Genomic DNA, 18307 nt, shown 5'->3' with positions numbered 1-18307 from the left:
CTCTCTGTATGGTACTCATTTATTTATGCTCGATTGACAGGCCTCTCAGGACAAAAAAGAACTTTCCATCTACCTATTAAAATACTTTGCAACTCAGAAGATAATAAGGTAATTTGTTCTCTGTTGTGTTTTTGGTTTTTTTTTTTTTTTTTTTTAATTCATAGAGGCTTGTGCCAGCACCACACAGCTCATTGATCTGCCTTCCCAAATTCACCAACACAATCTTTGGTGTATGGGTTTTAACTGACCCCTTCAGCTGACAGGTAGTCAATCAACAGCAGAGAGAGCCGGTGGTGTTGAGCTCGTGATAGCTGGTTTCAGGAGTTGCAAAAGACTAGCTCCTCTACAAGCCTCAAGATTCCTTTGAAAGGTAGGTTTAAATGGCATGGAAATGCATCTCTGAGTTTAACACAGAAGTGTGCTTTGTTGGGGTGAGGCTTTTACTACAGAGAGATGTAAACCTCCCTAGGTTAAAACTACAGAGATAATTACGTATAGCATGGGAGCCCCAGCACAGCAATTGATCCAGTATGACCCCTGTATAGCTAATTACAGATTGTCAGGGCAATTTCTGTTCAAGCCGGACTGATAATTAATTAGTTACCTCCACACTGAAATCCTGACCTTGGCTTGGCACAGGGAAAACAGAGACTTGTGTATCTGGCCAAAGCATCTCTTTGGGGTCCAGGGGCAGGTAGACAAGGCATTAACAGCTGAAAATGGAAAATGGCAAATGGAAGGCCAAAATGAAAGAGTAGCTTTCTTTACCTTCTCTTTCCTTCCTCTCCTGTTCCTCCTCCTCCAAAACCAATTGTTCAGGCTAAAAGAATAAATAAAATCCACAGAACTATAATCATCTTTTGGAGACTTTCAGTTAATTCATACCACAGAATAGAGGATGTAGCTCTTCTGATAACTTTTTGGTCAAATTGTGAACTGGCAATTTATTCCTGCTGTTTTTTCTTTCAACCAGTCACTAATCCATGACAGAAATTTACCTTCTACCTTGTGCCTACCTGGTTTCCTTAGTAACTTCTCATAAGAATATGACAAAAGCTTGGAAAAGACCAAATTGTCAACTGCTTAATCTTTATTTATACAAAATTATGTGCTGTTAAATCTATTAGACCTCTGACAAAGCTGTCTAATGTATTTCAGAGAACATTTATTTCTTTCTTGTTCAAAAGAGGTTCAGATATTATTAAACTGAAACCCCTCCCTCCTCCCCCCCCCCCCCCGCCCCCAAAATATAAGAATCTATTTGCTTGTGTAAACAGATTTAAGGCCTGGAAGTTACCTGAACCTCCATACATACTTTATATATATCCTTTTTTTATGAGAGTCGGTACCAAGATTACTTTTTCAGCTTTGCATAAATTTAAAGTGTTTTGCAGAAAAAAAAAAAAGTGGTTGAAATCAACCCTCTATGATAACTTCAGAAAGAATTTAGATTATTTAAATACTATCAAAATGGATGCATGAATAAAGATTTAATGAGTTTATGATTTAGGAGTAACAGTGGGAGCAGAGTCAGGACATAAGGGACTCAGAGCATCTTTAATTGTGAAACAAAGAAGAAGAAGGAGTGCAGACTTGCAGTAATTGTATGTTTCATTGTCTGTGTTACTTCAAAACTCCCACCATGGCATGGGCTCCACTTGCCAGACGGTGCAGATGCAAAGTTTCTGTCTGTCCTACAAGGTTGTAGTGTAAATGGACAGTACTGGGACATGCAGGAGGAAAGAATAAAACAAGGGAGCTGTGCAGAGAGTTCAGGTGCTTTGCAGTAAATACCTTGCAGGGGAAGGTCTGACAAGAAAGGAAGCCAGGAAGGGTGTGGCATGCTCCTAAATATTTTGGCCACTTCAATTTTTTTCCTTTAAAGATCTGGAAATTGTTTCCTGTCCTGTGTCAAGCTTCTTTTAGTAGTCTCCAGGCAATCCATCCACACAGCTTCCCAACAGCAAAAAATTGCCATGTTTGTGTTCTTCATAGATGGAAAATTATTGGATCAGAAGCTGTTGCTCAAAATAAATGTGGAAGGGTGTACAGTTAAGTGCAGAAGAATGGTGAGGAGATAGGTGATGGATGTCAGTCAGTGACAACCCAGATATCTCTTATAATGAAACCCTTTATGCTTTGTTAAGATCACTGTTCTGTGTTGTAATATGTTGTTACTTCCATTGCCTTTGGATGGGTTTTCCCACATTGTGCTCTCTGCTGTAATCAGCCATGCGCTTCTCACCTTGTTCATGTACCCATCACATCTCTCACATAAAACGTGTCATAAACTCATGCCCATGGTTCTCTACCATGGACCAGTGCAGGGATGGCCCCACTTAATGCTCACTTTGCTCTGGAAGCTACTGAGGAACCCCTGTTGGGGACGCTGAAGTAATAAATGCCTTCTGACCATTGCTGTGTGCATTGTACTTGTTTATCTCATCCTGCTTGAGTCCAGGTGGGCATTAATACTGGCAGAGGCCAGTCTGCTGCTCTCACCTTGACCAAAAAACAAGGAGCAAAAGGAAAAACAAATTTTGGAAGAGGTATCTACCCGAAGTGTCAGAATTTAAGGAAATCTGCGCCTATTATGGGTTAGAAGGAGACTGAGTGTTGAAATTAGATTATCTTGTATCAAACTGAAATGCATCTCTGTCTTTCTGGGCTGGCCGGTGCTTTTGGAGGAGATTCTGGGTCAAAAGAACCTGCCAGAGCTGCTGCTCAGGGACTATGATGGTGGTGGATGCAGTACTCCAGGCTGGAAGCAGAACAGCAGAGATGAGTTTGGGTTGGCATTATTCCCTCTACCTCTGCCTTGAAGGCGTTTTGCCCCTCGAGGTGGTCAGGTGGGGCGAGAAGGGAAAGCAGGGGCTGTGGTGATATCGCCTCTCCTGGCGTGTGTGCTGCATCAGGGAGGCTGATGGCAACACACCAGCCAGCTCCTAACAAAAACTACTGATTGCTCATAGTGTCCTGTCCAAGCAAAGCCTTGAGGAATGGTTTTTGTCAGAATAAAAGGCACAGGAAGGCTCTGTTTCAGGTTAGCCTTCACAGTACTTGTGAGTGTTTACGCTGGCTTCCCAGGCGGTGCCGCAGACCATTGGTGTGGAAGGAGGCGCTCCGGGGATGGAGCATCGCGGCAGGCGCACGGCGGGGATGGCGCGCACCGGGGCGAGCCCGCCACCCGGCCGCTGGGCCGAGGTTCCCTAACGGGTTTCCGTGCGCAGGGGAACGACGGGCAAAGGCAGAGATCGCGTTAGTGCTGCCGGCCGGGCCGGAACTCGCTGCCGGTTCTCCCGGAGATAGATGGTCCGAAACCAGCCTCCCCGCGCCTGGCGCCGAAGGCTTGTGGGGGTTCGTTCTCTGCGCGACGGCGCCGTCCGAGGACGAAACGAGGGCCGGGGTATCCCGCAACTTTTCCCCGCGGCCGGCGGCGCCCGGCGGCTCCGGCTCCCGCCCCGCTGCGCGCATGTGTCTGTAGCGGCGGGGCCGGGGCGTCGTCATCTGCATTCACATGGGGGCGGCGCCGCCGGCCTCCGCCTGAAGCCCCCGCCGGGGGAGACACAAAACCCACGCGAGGCGCGGGGCGCCGCGACCCCCGCCCGCCGCCGCCATCGCCATGAATTCGGCGGAGCAGACCGTTACGTGGCTGATCGCCCTGGGCGTGCTGGAGTCGCCCAAAAAGACCATCTCCGACCCCGAGGGCTTCCTTCAGTCCTCCCTGAAGGACGGCGTGGTGCTGTGCCGCCTGCTCGACCGCCTGCTCCCGGGCACCATAGACAAAGTAAGTGCCCGCGGCCCCCGCCCCGCCGCCCTTTGTGCGGCCGGGCCCGCCGCCCCCGGCCCCGCCCGCGCCGCCCCCCGCGCCGGAGGGGGGACCCCGGGCCCGGGGAGGGCGGCGAGGGGCGCGGGGGGCGGAGCGGGGCCGGTCCCCGTCGGGGGGCCGGGGGAGAGCGGGGAGCGGCAGCCGGGCTGGAGGGGCTTCCCCCCGAGGGGCCACTGTTGTGCAAGTGCTGTACAAACGCTCCGCTCCCCAAAGCGGAGCTGGCTGTGCGCGGGAGACGCATTCATTTTGAGGGGGGGGACTGTAGACCCTTCTTTGCGTGCCACGAGCCGGCTGCAAACTTATCTACGCAACTGCTGGAACAGCCGGTGCCTCACCTCGCCTGGGAGGTGATTCAGCTCATCCCTTCCAGCCTCTGAAGGACATTTTAGCGTTTGATGCTTAGTTTTCTTGAAGGCTGTTTTAGCGCTATTTGGGTCCTTTACTGTTCGGTAGCCTGTGGAAAAAAATCTCATCCTTTTATGAGGGAGGCTGAAAAAACGCGTTACAGCTCTAGTTTGCATTGTGTTTGAAGAAAATGTACTCCGTCAGGTAACTTTTATATGTTTTGTGTGTGTACGTAATTCCTGTCGTAGCTCAGCCAGAGGCAGAGGGGTTGTGCCTCAAAACTTGGGACAGTACCGTTGTCTCACCTGATGTTCAATAACGTAGTGCACACAGAGATCCACATATTGGCAAAAAACTTTCCTCGTGTGCCAGTCTAAGGTAGTGAAGAGAAGACTGATGAAGGTCATCTGCTATGATGATGGGATGACTCCTTGCTTGAAAATAACACCATATTTTTCACCTTTTGCAGTTGTTAGAGCACTCCAATCGTTGGAGCCTGCGGACAGTGGGCTTTTGTTACCTTTTGTGGCTCTATTTCAAGTAGTTCTCAGACCCACAAAGTTGTAACCAGTGCCTTGAGCTCATCTGGACACTGGGCTGGACTGTCCCCCTTCGGTTCCTCAGTTTGCCACCCACTGGGGTTGTTACTGTTTTGTGTTGTACTGTAGTGTGGAGGTCTTGGCTCTGGACTGGAGTCCCATTCTGCAGATTTAGTAGATCATTCCTGCCTCCCAAATTCACAGGTACATTAGGAGGTGGTGTGGTGATAAGGAAACCTCACAGGAGCCCGCAGTGCTATTGGCGGGCGATGGAAGTGGTGGGAGCGGGCACAGTGTGTCTGTGGCTGTGTGACTGTAGGTAGCTCAGGGGCCACCATGGTGGCCAGTGGGGCTAGCTGGGACAGCTGAAGCCCCTGCCACTGCTGCTGCCGGCTTTCCCCGCCACCATTTCCCTCTAAGGGACTGTTCAGGCAATAGAGCTGAAGAGGATGTCGCTGCTCCCAAGGGGCTGCAGCTTCGTGGAGGTGGTACATGAGGTGCAAACTTTTGTCCAGTTTACTGGGCTGCGAAATGGGACTCCAGAGCAGGTAAATGTCCTGTTCTGCCATCGGGTAAATGCCCTGTTCTGCTGTTCGATGTGACACGTGTGACGTGGGGCTGGGGGTAAGTGGGGGCTCCTCCGCCTGACTATCCACTGGCTCTGACAGGCTCCGCCCATGCCTCCTTGTCCCCGGGCTCTTTTGCCTGGTGGCACCAAGCCCAAAGGAGGGTTTTGGCAGCCTTTCCCACACTGCTGCTCCAGGCACGCTCCCTGAGCACCTCTTGGACTTTGGGTTCTGATCTTTAGGGCAGGAAAGGTCTTTCCCCTTTGTGTAGATGTCAAGCCTAGTAAAATGGGGTCCTGCACTCAATCTGGGAAAGAGGCTCTACCAAAAACCAAAAATAAACAAAAAAGCATAACAGAAATAAATGTTAAAAGAGTGTTTCCCAACTTAATGTGCTTCTCTGTTACAGTATAGTTTGGGACAGCTCGGTTATTGAATGAAAGGCTCTCATTTCACCTCAGAGGAGCAAACACCTCTCATGTTCGGGTGGGGGTCCCTTCACAGCACCCGTATGCAGAGGAGGCTTTGCAGAGGTGCACAGCTCCCCGCAGCCAGCAGCGGCACCAGCCTGGGTGCGAGGAGCTGCCAGTGGGACCCATCGGGCCCTCGCGGTGCCGCAGCGGGCGGCGTGCGGGCTGGGATGGCAGCCAGGGCGGCAGCAACGCTGGCACCTCGCAGCCTCCCAGCCCCCGAGCTCGCCCCGCGTCCAGCAGGGTGCTGGGACAGGCGGCACAGACAGCCCTGGGCATCCCTGCTGACCCTGTGTGTCTCCTCTGGCTCTGACTTAGTTGTAAGTCTGGGGAGAAATAGCCTTTTATAATTATTTTTTAGGGGGATTTTTGGTTTTATGAGGGTAATTGTTCTTATTTCTATGGGCCATTCACAAAGCACTTACTAATTCATAGATGCCTCTCAAACTCATTTTTCCATCTAACTTTGTAAATATTCTTTTTCTGTAGACTCAGAATTTATACTCCGTACCTCTTTCACATTCTCATCTATGTTATGTCTGAGCTGTTTCCATGTTACTTTACTCTCTTTCTTTGTTTGTTAGTAAACAGATATAAAATCCTTTACTGTGCCATGATATTTTTTCCAAGTCTTTTTGGCTACTAGTGTTTGTTACTTTTTTTATACTGGGTGCATTTAAAATATGAGTCTTTTTATTCTTTATTTGCCCTGAAAGTCTCTAGTTAAAACTGGACATTTTTGAAGTTTAAAAGATACAAGGATGTCCCAGAGATGTAGACTGATTCAGTTCTTAAAATCATTTGAGATCATAACTTTCTATAAATATCTGACATTAGCAGACACTTTGAAGACTTACAGAGCTCATTTTTCTGTAAATACAAAATAGTAACTAAAACCAAAGACAACATTTAAAAAATTACAAAATATAAATATGAAGAAATGTTTATCAGCTTGGGGTGCGTTTAAAAATGTTTTCTAAAAAATGCTATAAATGTATTTCTTTCTTTCAAAAACAGATTAGAAAGAGGATTCAATATATGCAGGAATGTAGTAATACATTTTTTGGCATTTTGTGCTTTTTAAAACCTCTGGGTACCCTGAGAGTAATTAGTAGGAGATTTTTAATAAATAAAGATTGTGCGACCATAAAAGGAATCAAGCACTTGAAGGTCAAAGAACAGAATTTTCACAAGTCGATAAAACAAATTAGTGGGTTTCAAGGCTGGTTAGTATATTCTTTCTTTAGATTGCTGTGTATTGGTATACCAGCATTACACAGAACAACTTACAGAGCTTCTTGCCAGGAAGTTTTGGCTGAATTTGTTTACATTACAATAATTTTCTATCTTGAACAGGAAAAGACAGATATTAAATTCGCTAGGTTTCTCTAAGTCAGAATGAAAATACCTTGAAAAGTAATGTTGTTACAGACTGTTCCTTATTTTTGGGCTCCCATTTAATGTCATAATCATTCCTTTGCATTTTGAAAGAGACAATGACAAGGTAAAATGAAATAGTTGGGTTAGGCAGTGTGATGGTACTGCACAATAACCTTGTCCTGAACACAGGAAATGAACAAAAGTGAGGGCAATTATTAAAAACAAAACACAAAATCAACAAAACTGACAACAGCTTCCTCCACCCTGTTCAAACCCAGCCATGTCTTAGTTTTTTAAAGCATGGAGATCTGTGCTGAAACATGGTTAGTTGATTTGTTCCAAAAGATAGGGAATTGCTGAATTTATGTAATTTGAATAAAAAAGCCATAATTTCAAGTTAGAGGATTTCAGCCTTGTGTGGTAAAACTGAATTACTTTGATGGCAGGGAAGGGATCCCCGTGGAAGCATTGCAGTGCAGTTGTCTGCCGCTTAGATGCTTTTCCTCTCAGAGATCATTTTCCAAACAGATTCCTCCATCGCAGACCAGTTTGACCCACTTTCAACGTTGTAAACAGAGATCAGAATTGGAGCGGGAATTTTCCTTGTCATATGAGGCTTCGCGCTCCATTAAGTTTTGTTTGTACTTTTATTTTTGGTCAGCTGTTCGACAGAAAGCATCGTTTTGAGGACAGCTTTGTTCCTTTTTGGGGAAAATGCAGGAGACGCATCGGGGAATGCGATGCAGCAGCCATTTGACACCCCGCGGTGCCCCGCTCCCGCCGGGGCTCCTGGAGGGCAGGGCAGCAGCTGGCTCGGTGTTTGGAGCCGGGGCATGGGAGATCGGCTGGCTCTCGCCCGCCCGGCCCCCCTCCGTCGAAGGGACCATCCCCAGGCGCTGCGCTGAGCGTAGGATTGAGCGAGGCAGAAGCTGCTCTGCCGCGCGTGGGAGGCTGATCCAAAACACAGCCGCTCCCTCCTCCTGCTCCCGCCGCGCCGAGGTGGGAGACGGGCGGCACGGGGCTGGCCCCGGGAAAACATAGAGCCCTCTCTCCTGCTGGATGAGACCTGGTGCATGGCCGAAAGGAAACGTCATTCCCATTCCCTGTGGAGGATTGGGTACTGGCGTTGACATTAATTTGGTTATTAATTGGGGTAGTACCAGGCCTGATGGCAGCAAAGATGAAGGTCTTTGTACAAATACCTCATACATCTGTATGATTCTCTTTTTAATGAGAGAGGGCTTTGGCTAAATGAGGCATTCTGAATTGTAATTTAGGAATAAATTAACCCTTTGTGATTCACAAGGCAAATGAATTGTTGTGTATGAGCACAAGCACTGAGGGTTTGGACTGCCACGTGTGGCAGCCATGTCACCAGTCTTGTCCCCACGATGAGAGTGTGTGCCTACGGCTCCTCTGGCAAAGGGAGATTTATGCTCACTTATCTCTCGTTTCACTCGTAAATATCAGGGCTAAGTATACTTCTCTCCTGTTGTGACAAGGTGTGACCTGAACATGATATTTCATGTGTCGCGAAAGAAGAAGAAAGGAAAGGTGTTTTGGACCCAGAGTTCAAGTGACGATTTTTGTAGCCCAGTATACTTGCAGGGGGTGCAATGCTGGCTGGCAGCTGAATGTGAAGCTCAGACAGAGCTTGAGGACATCCCACCAGCAGTGCAGACATTACTCCTAAGGTGGAAATTTCCAGGTGCTATCTGGCCCCAAACCAACATTTTGGAAGTCTTCTGGCAGGATGTTCTCACTCTGAAGCCTTGGTGAGGCTGTTTTGGTCTGCCTGGTTGACCCCAAAGGCTGCTCTGCCTTTGCTCACTGAAATCTGTTGGGAAGGCATTGTGGTTGCTGTGTGCAGCAGCAGGTCATCACAGGACAGGAAGCAAAATCTGCCTTTCAATGTGCATATGCTCCCTTCCTTCAGCAACAGTCCTCCCAGGGAGATTATTGTGCTTCTGGCAAGAATAATCCGTGCTGGACAGGTGTGCCTGCCATGGCTGTGTGCTCAGGGAATGCTGGTGTGTGTATGAATGCTGTTGCTCCAGGGTGGAAGCACTGCAAGGATGAGCTGAGAGCCTGGGGAAAAGTTATCCCAAACAAAGTCATTAGGGTGCCTTTTTCTTGAATGCATGCTGTTCCCATCCATGATACTGTGAGCTTTGTAGGAATTTTTGGTCCTGTTACAGACTTGTCATTGCCGTGCTACTCCTGCTGCCTTGTGAGAGCAGGGATGCAGGAATGCTTTGAAGGAGAATACCCTTGTTTTTCCTGTCTATGTACTGGCTCTGTAATTCCGGCAACTGGGATATTATCCAAAGAAATATGGTCTGCCTGTGCTCATTGAGGAAGCAGAGGACTTGTATCTATGTGCACTGCTTTTTCCTTGAAAACCAGATCCTGTCAGTGCATAAAGATCTGGAATGAGTTAAATAAGGTTGTGCCAGGTCCTGAGAAGAGGGGGCAATTAAGGAAACTGTTGGTGATTAAATTGGTTTTTTTTGTGAGAAAACCTGGAAAAATAATGTAGTTCTGCTGGTCTTATTCTCATTAATGTCTTTCCCACAGTTTTTATATGCATTCTTTCTATGCCTGTACATAATATGGACAACAAAACCGCTAACCCTCAGGTACCCTACTGCTACCCAGACTATCCTCCAAATGCTGTGTGTGTGTGGAGAAAAGGAAAAACTGTGGGGATGCCACCAGCACGCTCCCCTCTGGTTACACTGCACGCTAGAGTCTAATGGCACCACATTGTTCAGCTGAAAATGTTTAAGATTGTAATTCCAGCCTTAGAAAACTGGAAGTCTGACTTTAGAATTGAAGTTTGCAGACTGGGTATGTATGTAAGTGTATTTATATATACACACACACATATATATTTATATATATTGTATATAGTATGCATACGTATTATTAAAATCTGGCTATGAATCACTGAGGAGAATTCAATATACATCTTCCTTAAATAAAAATTTTAATTAATTGTTATCCAGTGGCTGTGATTTGAAGAGCTGTAACTTTAAAACATTTCAAGCATGAAAGGGCTGCAAAAATACTGTGAGCTGGCAGCATGGAAGCAAGTGTCGTGCACCTTGGCTGGCTGAGCTTTACTCCCTGATCCTCAGCCAGTGTGACACTTTTGCTCTCTCCCTCACTTTGCTGCCTAGAGCAAAGCCATTTTCTCTCCACATCTCTCAGTATGATGTGGTTGCTGCATTACCCACCACCAGTCATAGAACCATAGAATGGTTTGAGTTGGAAAGGACCTTAAAGATCATCTAGTTCCAGCACCCATGCCATGGGACACCTTCCACTGGACCAGGTTGCTCAAAACCCCTTGCAGCCTGGCCTTGAACACTTCCAGGGATGGGGCACCCATGACTTATCTGAGCAACCTGTTTCAATGCCTCAGCACTGTTGTTGTGGTAGGGAGCTGAGCAGGGGTGGCCAGCTTCATCTGCAAGAAGTTTCCTTCGTGCCACTCCTCATCACAGATCACTGGTACCCCGTGGGCAGAGACCCGTGTCCCTTCTTGGCCAATGAAACGCTGCTTGGGTCTAAGTGCATTTAATACAGGTCTCCATTTTCCTGTTCTGCAGTGAGTGCTATTGGATGATGTTGGCAGCTTGCCCAGAAGAGAATCCATCCCTTCTGTAGGGCTTTGGTGGTCCTATGGAATATTTTCATGGGGTGGGGGGAGGGGGAAAGCAGCAAAAATCATACACCCCCCACTGGTGCAGCTGTGCTGTCAGAGAAGTGGTTTTGTTGGCTTTGTTAATGTCGCTGGGGGAAGTGGTACTGTTAGACTGGCAGAGGAATTCCCTCTCTGGCATATGTTACATCCACACTGAGGAGCGATGCCAGCATATCTAGCAGCAGAGCTCTCCCAGTGTAAACAAACCCTGAGTGATTGGACTCCTGAAGCCTGAGCTTGCGCTGCATCAACACAGCGATGCTCCACAGGAAGCACTGCAGGGTTTATGTGACAAGGGGTGCAAAATCCTTCCCCATCAGCTTTCCTTCGCAGGGGAATCTCTTTGGTTCAGTTCCTGTCAAGCCCACACCTGGAGCTGCACTTTATCAGGCTTCAGGGAAATACTCCTCTTCCTGTGAACGCTTAATGCTGGCACCCCTGGAGCTCTGCAGCCTGAGGCTGATGATGCTGCTTGGGATAGGGGTGAGTTGCATGCTAGCTGATTTCCTTTTTTTTCTTTGAAATAGCAAGAAAATAAGCAAAACCAGGAATTAGGAATATTAGTTCTTAGCTTTTAGGAAGGAAGGGAAAGCAGCTTACTGCTGCAGCTGCAGCCAGCCTCTCTTATGTGAGTGTATCACATCCTGCAGGCACACTCCTGTGCATGTGTTCTGGAAGGACTCCTGCCTAGTTCAGGTCACAGCAGGGGGCCTTCAAGGATCCTAATAGCAGTTGCAAAGACAGCTTGTAAGTTTTATGTGCATGGCATTCTCATTTTCTTAATGCTGTGCCAACCTATGTTTTCTGTCTGAAATATAAAAATTAGATGGAAACTTGAGACAACAAAAGTACTATACGGACTGCCCTGGTGCCCTTAGACTACAGTGTTTGTATCTTAGGGCTGGGTTAAAACATGCTTCATGGGAGTCAGTTTATAGACTTCCACAAAGTCACAGAATCAATTATGTTGCAAAAGATCTCTGAGATCATCAAGTCTGACTGAACACCACCTCGTTAAGTAGACCTTGGCACTAAATACCCCATTCAGTCTTTCCTTAAACACCTCTAGGGAAGGGGACTCCACCACCTCCTGGGGCAGCCCATTCCAATGTTTAATCACCCTTTCTGTGAAGGAAAGCCTCCTAATGTCCAACCTGAACCTTCTCTGATGCAACTTGAGTCTATGTACGTTGATGGGAATTTAATCAGAGTCCAAGGGAAGTGGCAAAAGTACTGTACTTCTACTGCAAAAAGAAAGCACTGTTTTCCTGAATATTGTTTAATTAAGGTACATATCTGAAAAGATGAACTCAAACAGCTGAATCAGTTTTGCAGAGTCATTTTTGGAGGGCAGATTAATGGAAAAAAGCAGCTCTAATTTTTGCATAACGTCCCATTTATAAAGGCTGCCACAAGTCCTGGCTGGCATTTTAATCAAACTGTACATTTCATTTGCAAACTTAGCTGAACTTACATTTTGAGGGCTATTACACTAAAGAACTGAAGTAGCTAAAGCAGAACATTTGTGTGTTTGAATGTAGGTCACTGTTAATGATGGCTAGACAGGCAGAGGAGCATTTCTGAACGTGTGCAGAGGCAAAAATCAGAAGAGCTGGAGGAGTCTTCAGCCCGCTAAAACTGCTCCTGGTTTCACATAGCACAGCAAAGTGGACATTGGGGGAGCACAGAGTGGTGGCTGATGAGTTGGTGTGGCCTGTTGGGCAGTAAAGAAAAGGTGTTGGGTTATGTTTGTGTGGCTAAATGTGGGATTGGATTTGCTGGTTTGGAAGGTGATGGTGTGTGGTCTGAGGTGGGAGAGATGGAATACAGGGCCTGGTGTGGGGATGTAGGATGTAAAGCAGAGGAGTGTCAGATGTGGGGTTAGTCATGCTGATGGCTTTGGAGTGAGGTAATGGGATCTAAGAGCTCCTTCTGTGGCTGTCACCAATAGTGGTGTCCAAGGGCAAGAGGTTTGGGAACCTTTATGCCCTATTGTTAATAAAAAATGGACACATCCAATTCAGAGAATTCTTCTACATGACACTCAAAGGACTCTTGTAAAGTCTAGGAGAGACTGGAGTTTGGGATAGCAAGTAGATTCCTGCTTTTACCTTCTGCTGTGTCTTTATTAACTTGGTGTCTGGGTATCCTTTTCAGCAAATCAGAATTTTAGGGCATATCATGAGGCACCTTCCTTCCTCTTTGTATTGTATGCAGAGTCTAGGTGAGTTGTAGAAATGTAAAATTTCAGCACATGAAAAAATTTTAGTGCATGACCTGTAGGAACTTCAGTCTTTTGCTGGATCTAGCTCTTGCTGTCTATGTGTCTGTCTGTCTGTCTGCCTGCTGCTGTGCTTTCAGAGCATGGGTTCCCTCAAGCCAAAATACAGGTGTGTAGCCCATGCTGACTGCTGTGCAGGTTATTATTGAAAAGTTTGCGGGTTGCAGGTTTTATAGGGTGGGAAAAGTCAGTGCTAAAGAGCTACAGTACTGCACAAACTGTATCATGCTAAGGTCTGGTGCTCTGTCAAGACACCTGATTTTAAAACAAAACTGCACTTCGTTGAGAATCCTGATCTGTGTTTTTGGTTTAGTTATAGCATCCTGCTAGTGTGCCATCAGTAAGATGTGCAGTTCTTTAAATGATTTGTCTCAACTGCAGAGTACTCCTTACTTAGAGATGCGGAAGATGTGATCCTTGGAAGTGCAGCTGTGCCTCCTGCTGTCCTGGGAGGAGCACGGGACTCCCATCTGCAGTTCTCTCAGCCCAACTGCTCACTGGCTGCAGAGAAAGTGCTGCACTTCCCATTGGTCCCGAGCAGCGGATGGATGCTTCCTCGAGAAGCAGAGGTTGTCCTCCTGTGTAACTGTGTAACCACTCTTTCTTTTCCATCCCTGCTGGGTTAAATTTGTGAGAGCCAGTGGAAAGCCGAACGCCGGAAGGGATGGGCCGTGCTGGGCGTGGGCGCAGGTGCAGGCAGGAGGCAGAGCTGGGAGGGCTGGCGAGGAAGGAGCCGGCAGAGCTGCTGGACCGTGAATCCATCGCCTGCAGCTTCACCACAGCACCAGGCTGCTGTGAGAATGGCCAGGCTTCCTCCTCATGATGCTTTTAATCTCATTTTTGTCCCTGAACACAAACCCTGGCAACAAATCCCATCCTGTAGTGCTTGTGCAGGAGGTGTTTGCCCCATTGGAAGATCAGCTGCCCTTGACCAGTCAAAGGGGTTGGAAGCAAGGGAAACACAGCTGCTGTGAGACTGAATGTGATCAATAGGACCCTTTTGTTAGCTTTGCTGCATTGTGCAATTATGGTGTTTTTACTGATTAGATTGCAGTAATGCTCTGTGTGTACAAGGTGCTCTGAAACATGGAGAGAAAACTGTTCTGTGCTGCGATGGGAATCTGATATAAAAGGGTCCAGGCAGGATGAACAGGATTTTCCCTTACTTAAGGGCTCAGTCTTTGAACTTCGGGCTCAAACAGCCATTCACCTGAGCAGGACGTTTTTAAATGGTTACTGAACTTGGCTACTAGTTTGCAGCTAGGTTACATTTTCTATTAGTTTCTGCTTTCTAGTTACTGAGATAGTCTTCTTACATAGTAAACCATGTTGTACTTATTATATGTTGTACTAGATAAATGATTGATGTAACTTGCATGTAGGAACTGTGTTCTTACTCAGTCTAGTAGCTTCCAGTTTCTATATAAAGGCCCTGTACACTTCTCATTTTGTGACCCAGTTTGTCAACTTGTTCAGCAGTGAATGCAAGTAAACAGCTGATTTCCCATACATATAGCTGAAGATGTCTCCTACTTTTTATTAATGTCTCATGTTTACTTGAGATTGCAATCAAACAGCTGTGGTTGGGGTTTTTTTCTTTATTTTATTTATTCATTATTGTACACATTCCATACTTATTTTCTTCATATAATTTCCCTGTCCAAATGAACTAATAGTAGCCTTTTTAATTTTTTCTAAGACCACCCCGTCATATGTTTTCCTGATACAGCCTCTCTGCATTGCCCTTTTTTATTCACTTGTTAAGTTGTTTAAAACCATAGATTTAAACTGATCTAAAGGAATGTAACATTTAGCTAGGTACCATCTATTTGCATTGCACACTGTTCCCCACCTTTTCTGGGTGGTAAGAAATGTACTCTGCTCCTTGATAGCTACAGTGCATCACATAAGTGTCCTCATTGAACTAGCTGTGGTTTCTAGCACTGCTCCCCAAGAGATTAAATCTTAATCAGAACCTGTCCCTGAACCACAAAGAAGTGGTTCAAACAGTGGCTGCTCTGCATATTACCTTCCTCTCGTCTCTTTGGATTCCACTGTGGCACCCTGGTCCCTAATTAAGAATCTATCATGCCCCTGTGGAATCCCTGTCTTTTCTAATTACTATTAACCTTTTTTATTTGTATTACTAGAGCACACAGAGATTCCAGTTGGACACTGAGGCCTCTTTGTACTAAGAGCTGTGTATACATATAAAAAGTAGACAGCCCCCATTAATGAACTAATGGTGTTGGTCTATGATAGGAAAAAGGTGAAGCAAATACTGGAGAGGAAAATACATAACCTCTTCACTTTACTGGCTTTATGTACATGCAACCTACTTTTTATTAAGCTAAGCAATTTGGGAATATGACCCTACTTTTATTTATCCTTTGTCTCTGTACAGATTAGCTGTCTTTCAGGTGGACCAGGACTTACCTGCCTCTGGTCTGCTTGCATGATGTTCTGGTACATTTTGAATAGTCTGTGAGGCTATAAATGTGATCTGTGTGAGAGGTCATGCTCCTGAGCTTCCTGCAACTACAAAGGATATAATGTACCATATGTGTGATTTTACCACGGGCCTGGCCCACATAACTGCACTTCAACATTCTGTCGCAGGGCTGGTTTTGTTCTTCAGGTCCTTTACTGTGTTTCTCAGCTGTCTGTAGGAGAAGGTTGCCAGAATCACATTAACATTTTCCAGGTAAATATCGGGTTTGCTTAATTTTATGGGACCATTAATGCTTTACATTTCTAGCAGGATGCAAATGCTAAGATATTTTTAAATTTTTTACCCATATGCTTCTGTCTTCTGTTGTATAAAAATGCTGCTGCAGTCACAGAGCTGAGAAAATGTACCCTGCTTCTTTTATCACTCCAAAGCCTTTTCCCTTGTTTTGCAGGAAGAAATTATATTTCTAAAGATTTACTGTAACTTATTTTATTGTTTAGAGGAAGATGATTTTTAACTGAAAACATGCATTAGAGTGCTGGAGGGGCTAAGATCTCAGTGGTGTATTTGGCATGTATTTTAAGCTTCCAGACCTGATAGGGAACAATTTGCTGGGTTTGAGTTTTCTTTGCTTGTTGTTTCTTTAATCTTCAATTGAAAGTTTTTGCCTTTCTCTAATCATGTCTCTCCTTACCCTCTCCCCGTTCTTCCCCCTAACCCTTTTTTTAATTTTTATTTTTGCCTTCTTTTTTCCAGTTATTGCTCAGTCTTTTAGAATTATGTGCGGCCTCTTATGAGGCGGTAGTACATGTCTGGGTTTCTTAGAATTACTGAGTTTAATGTGTTGGAGACTTTGGGACATTTTGTGTTAATGTGGATTATGTTATGAGACAAGACGTGCTTCTTCTAAGAGAAACCTGGATTTACTGTGATTTCTTGGGAGACATTATTTGTGTTTGAAGAGCAGAAGTAATGTTAAAGTTTCTCAGAATGAAAAGAGGCCTTGATGAATAAAGCAGATGAAAAAGAAAATGGTGGGTACAAAAAAGAGACAATGAAGTAGCACATGTAAAAGGAGATAAACCCCAGTTTTTATGCAAATAGTTTAAGATAAAACAGTTCTAAATTGCAATGATATTGTTCTGTGAATATTAAGAACATATAGGAGAGAACATACTAGAAGCATCAACATGGAAAAAAATTCCCAGCATCTTATTCCAGCAAGGGATGTTGGCATGATAGCTTTGGATTTCTTACTAGAATTAAGAAATAAATTAATAGAGTAATCAAAAAGTGTTTCAAGCAAGAGACATGAAGGTTGTGGTGTTTTCAGGGAGGCTCTCTCACTTCTTGCGTCCTTCAAACTTACTGAATTTATCTTTTGCGCTGTAGTCCTTCCATAGGGCTTCTTTAGGATTCCCTTTATGTTTTAGTGTAGTAAAGGGTTATTTTTAAGCCGCAGTGATTTATCATAGTACCAAACAATTTGAGGAGTTTGGAGGGGTGTGTGTGTGTGCTCTTTCCTTGAGGAAAGGAAGATTCTTCAACTCATATCATTACCAAATTGCTTGTATTACAGACTAGTGGGTTTCATTTAAGACTCATCCAAATTTTGTTTAGAAAATGATAGTGACTTGTGTTTTCAATTTCTTTGTGCCAGGTTCACCCTGTCATGCTGTCACATTTGTTAATTTTTGTGGTATCAAAAATTACCTTTGTGGTAATAATTCTGTATCAAAAAGTACCTCTGTGGGTCAGAGGTATCTTTAATATCCTATAATCATGTGGGGAGGCACTGCCTTGGTTTCAGCTTGACAGAATGTTTGCAGTCAACCTTTTGTGAAGTTCCCAGTGCTATGCAGGTGGATTATGCTGTGAGTTTATGTAACCTTGACACACATGTGTGTAACAAAACCTCCTCTGAGTGTAATGCATGATCAAAGGCCGTGACACTGTGTTGCAACACCTCGGTTTCCAGTGACTTGCCAGTGCATTTCAGTGCGAGGCTTTCCCCTTCTGACAGAACGAGGTGTCCAGTTTGGGCAATGACTTGTTTGCTAAACTACTTCACAGAAATCAATGAATGTGTTGTGAAAGGATGCTAACGTGCACACAGAATTTAGTTAAGCTGTGGTAAGTGAAGCCATGTCCCTGTGCAGGCTGCTTTTCCGTGGCAGGGCTACACTTTGCTTTTGGGGTCTACAGTGGTGAGCCGAAGGCACCGTGAGTGCGGCTGCAGAGAGCAGACGGCTGCGCTGCCAAAACCTGTCTCAGATTCACTCAAGGTTTTACTCTGTGTGACGCTGTTTTCCTTCTGGGGTGGGAAGGGGCTGTTTAATAAACCACAGATAAAGGTCATTAACATCAGACCCTGGAATTGGTAGATTATTAACTCCGGGTGCTGGTATTTTCCGCGGAGGTGTTCGGAGCATTTCCGATATATTTCCTCGTTAGAAAACCGATACCCAAGGGTGGGCCGGAGTCAGAACGAGGGCACCGACGAGCCCCACTGGCGACACCTGCCACCCGCGGCGTGCGCCTCGTACCCTGTCCGCGGTCACCGCTTGTCCCGAGGAGGGGCTGTTCCCGGCTGCCCGCTGGGCCGCTTGGCCCTGCAGCCAAACCCGTCACGGCGCTGGGGTCTGTGCAGCAGCAATTTGAACAATTCAGAAGCACGGCGCGGCGAGGCCCGGGCCGCTCCCGCCCGCAGCCGGGGCGGGGCCGGGGCGGGCCGAG

The 18307-nt window shown here is 45.9% G+C and overlaps 1 protein-coding gene across 3 annotated transcripts in view; it reads left to right on the top strand.

Moving 5' to 3' along the window:
* Positions 1 to 3470: 3470 nt before the first annotated feature.
* ARHGEF7 (Rho guanine nucleotide exchange factor 7) overlaps positions 3471 to 18307 on the top strand; it is a 115446-nt gene continuing 100609 nt past the window's right edge. For all 3 annotated transcript variants that reach the window (XM_041472309.1, XM_041472315.1, XM_041472311.1), the window contains exon 1: positions 3471 to 3787. In XM_041472309.1, the coding sequence (XP_041328243.1) occupies positions 3623 to 3787 (165 nt within the window). In that variant the 5' untranslated portion in view covers positions 3471 to 3622. The remainder of the gene's footprint in view (positions 3788 to 18307) is intronic.

This window comes from Pyrgilauda ruficollis, unplaced genomic scaffold (genome assembly GCF_017590135.1).
Source record: "Pyrgilauda ruficollis isolate IOZ18807 unplaced genomic scaffold, ASM1759013v1 scaffold29, whole genome shotgun sequence".
NCBI classification, from domain to species: Eukaryota; Metazoa; Chordata; class Aves; order Passeriformes; family Passeridae; genus Pyrgilauda; species Pyrgilauda ruficollis.
This window is presented reverse-complemented; position numbering and strand designations above follow the sequence as displayed.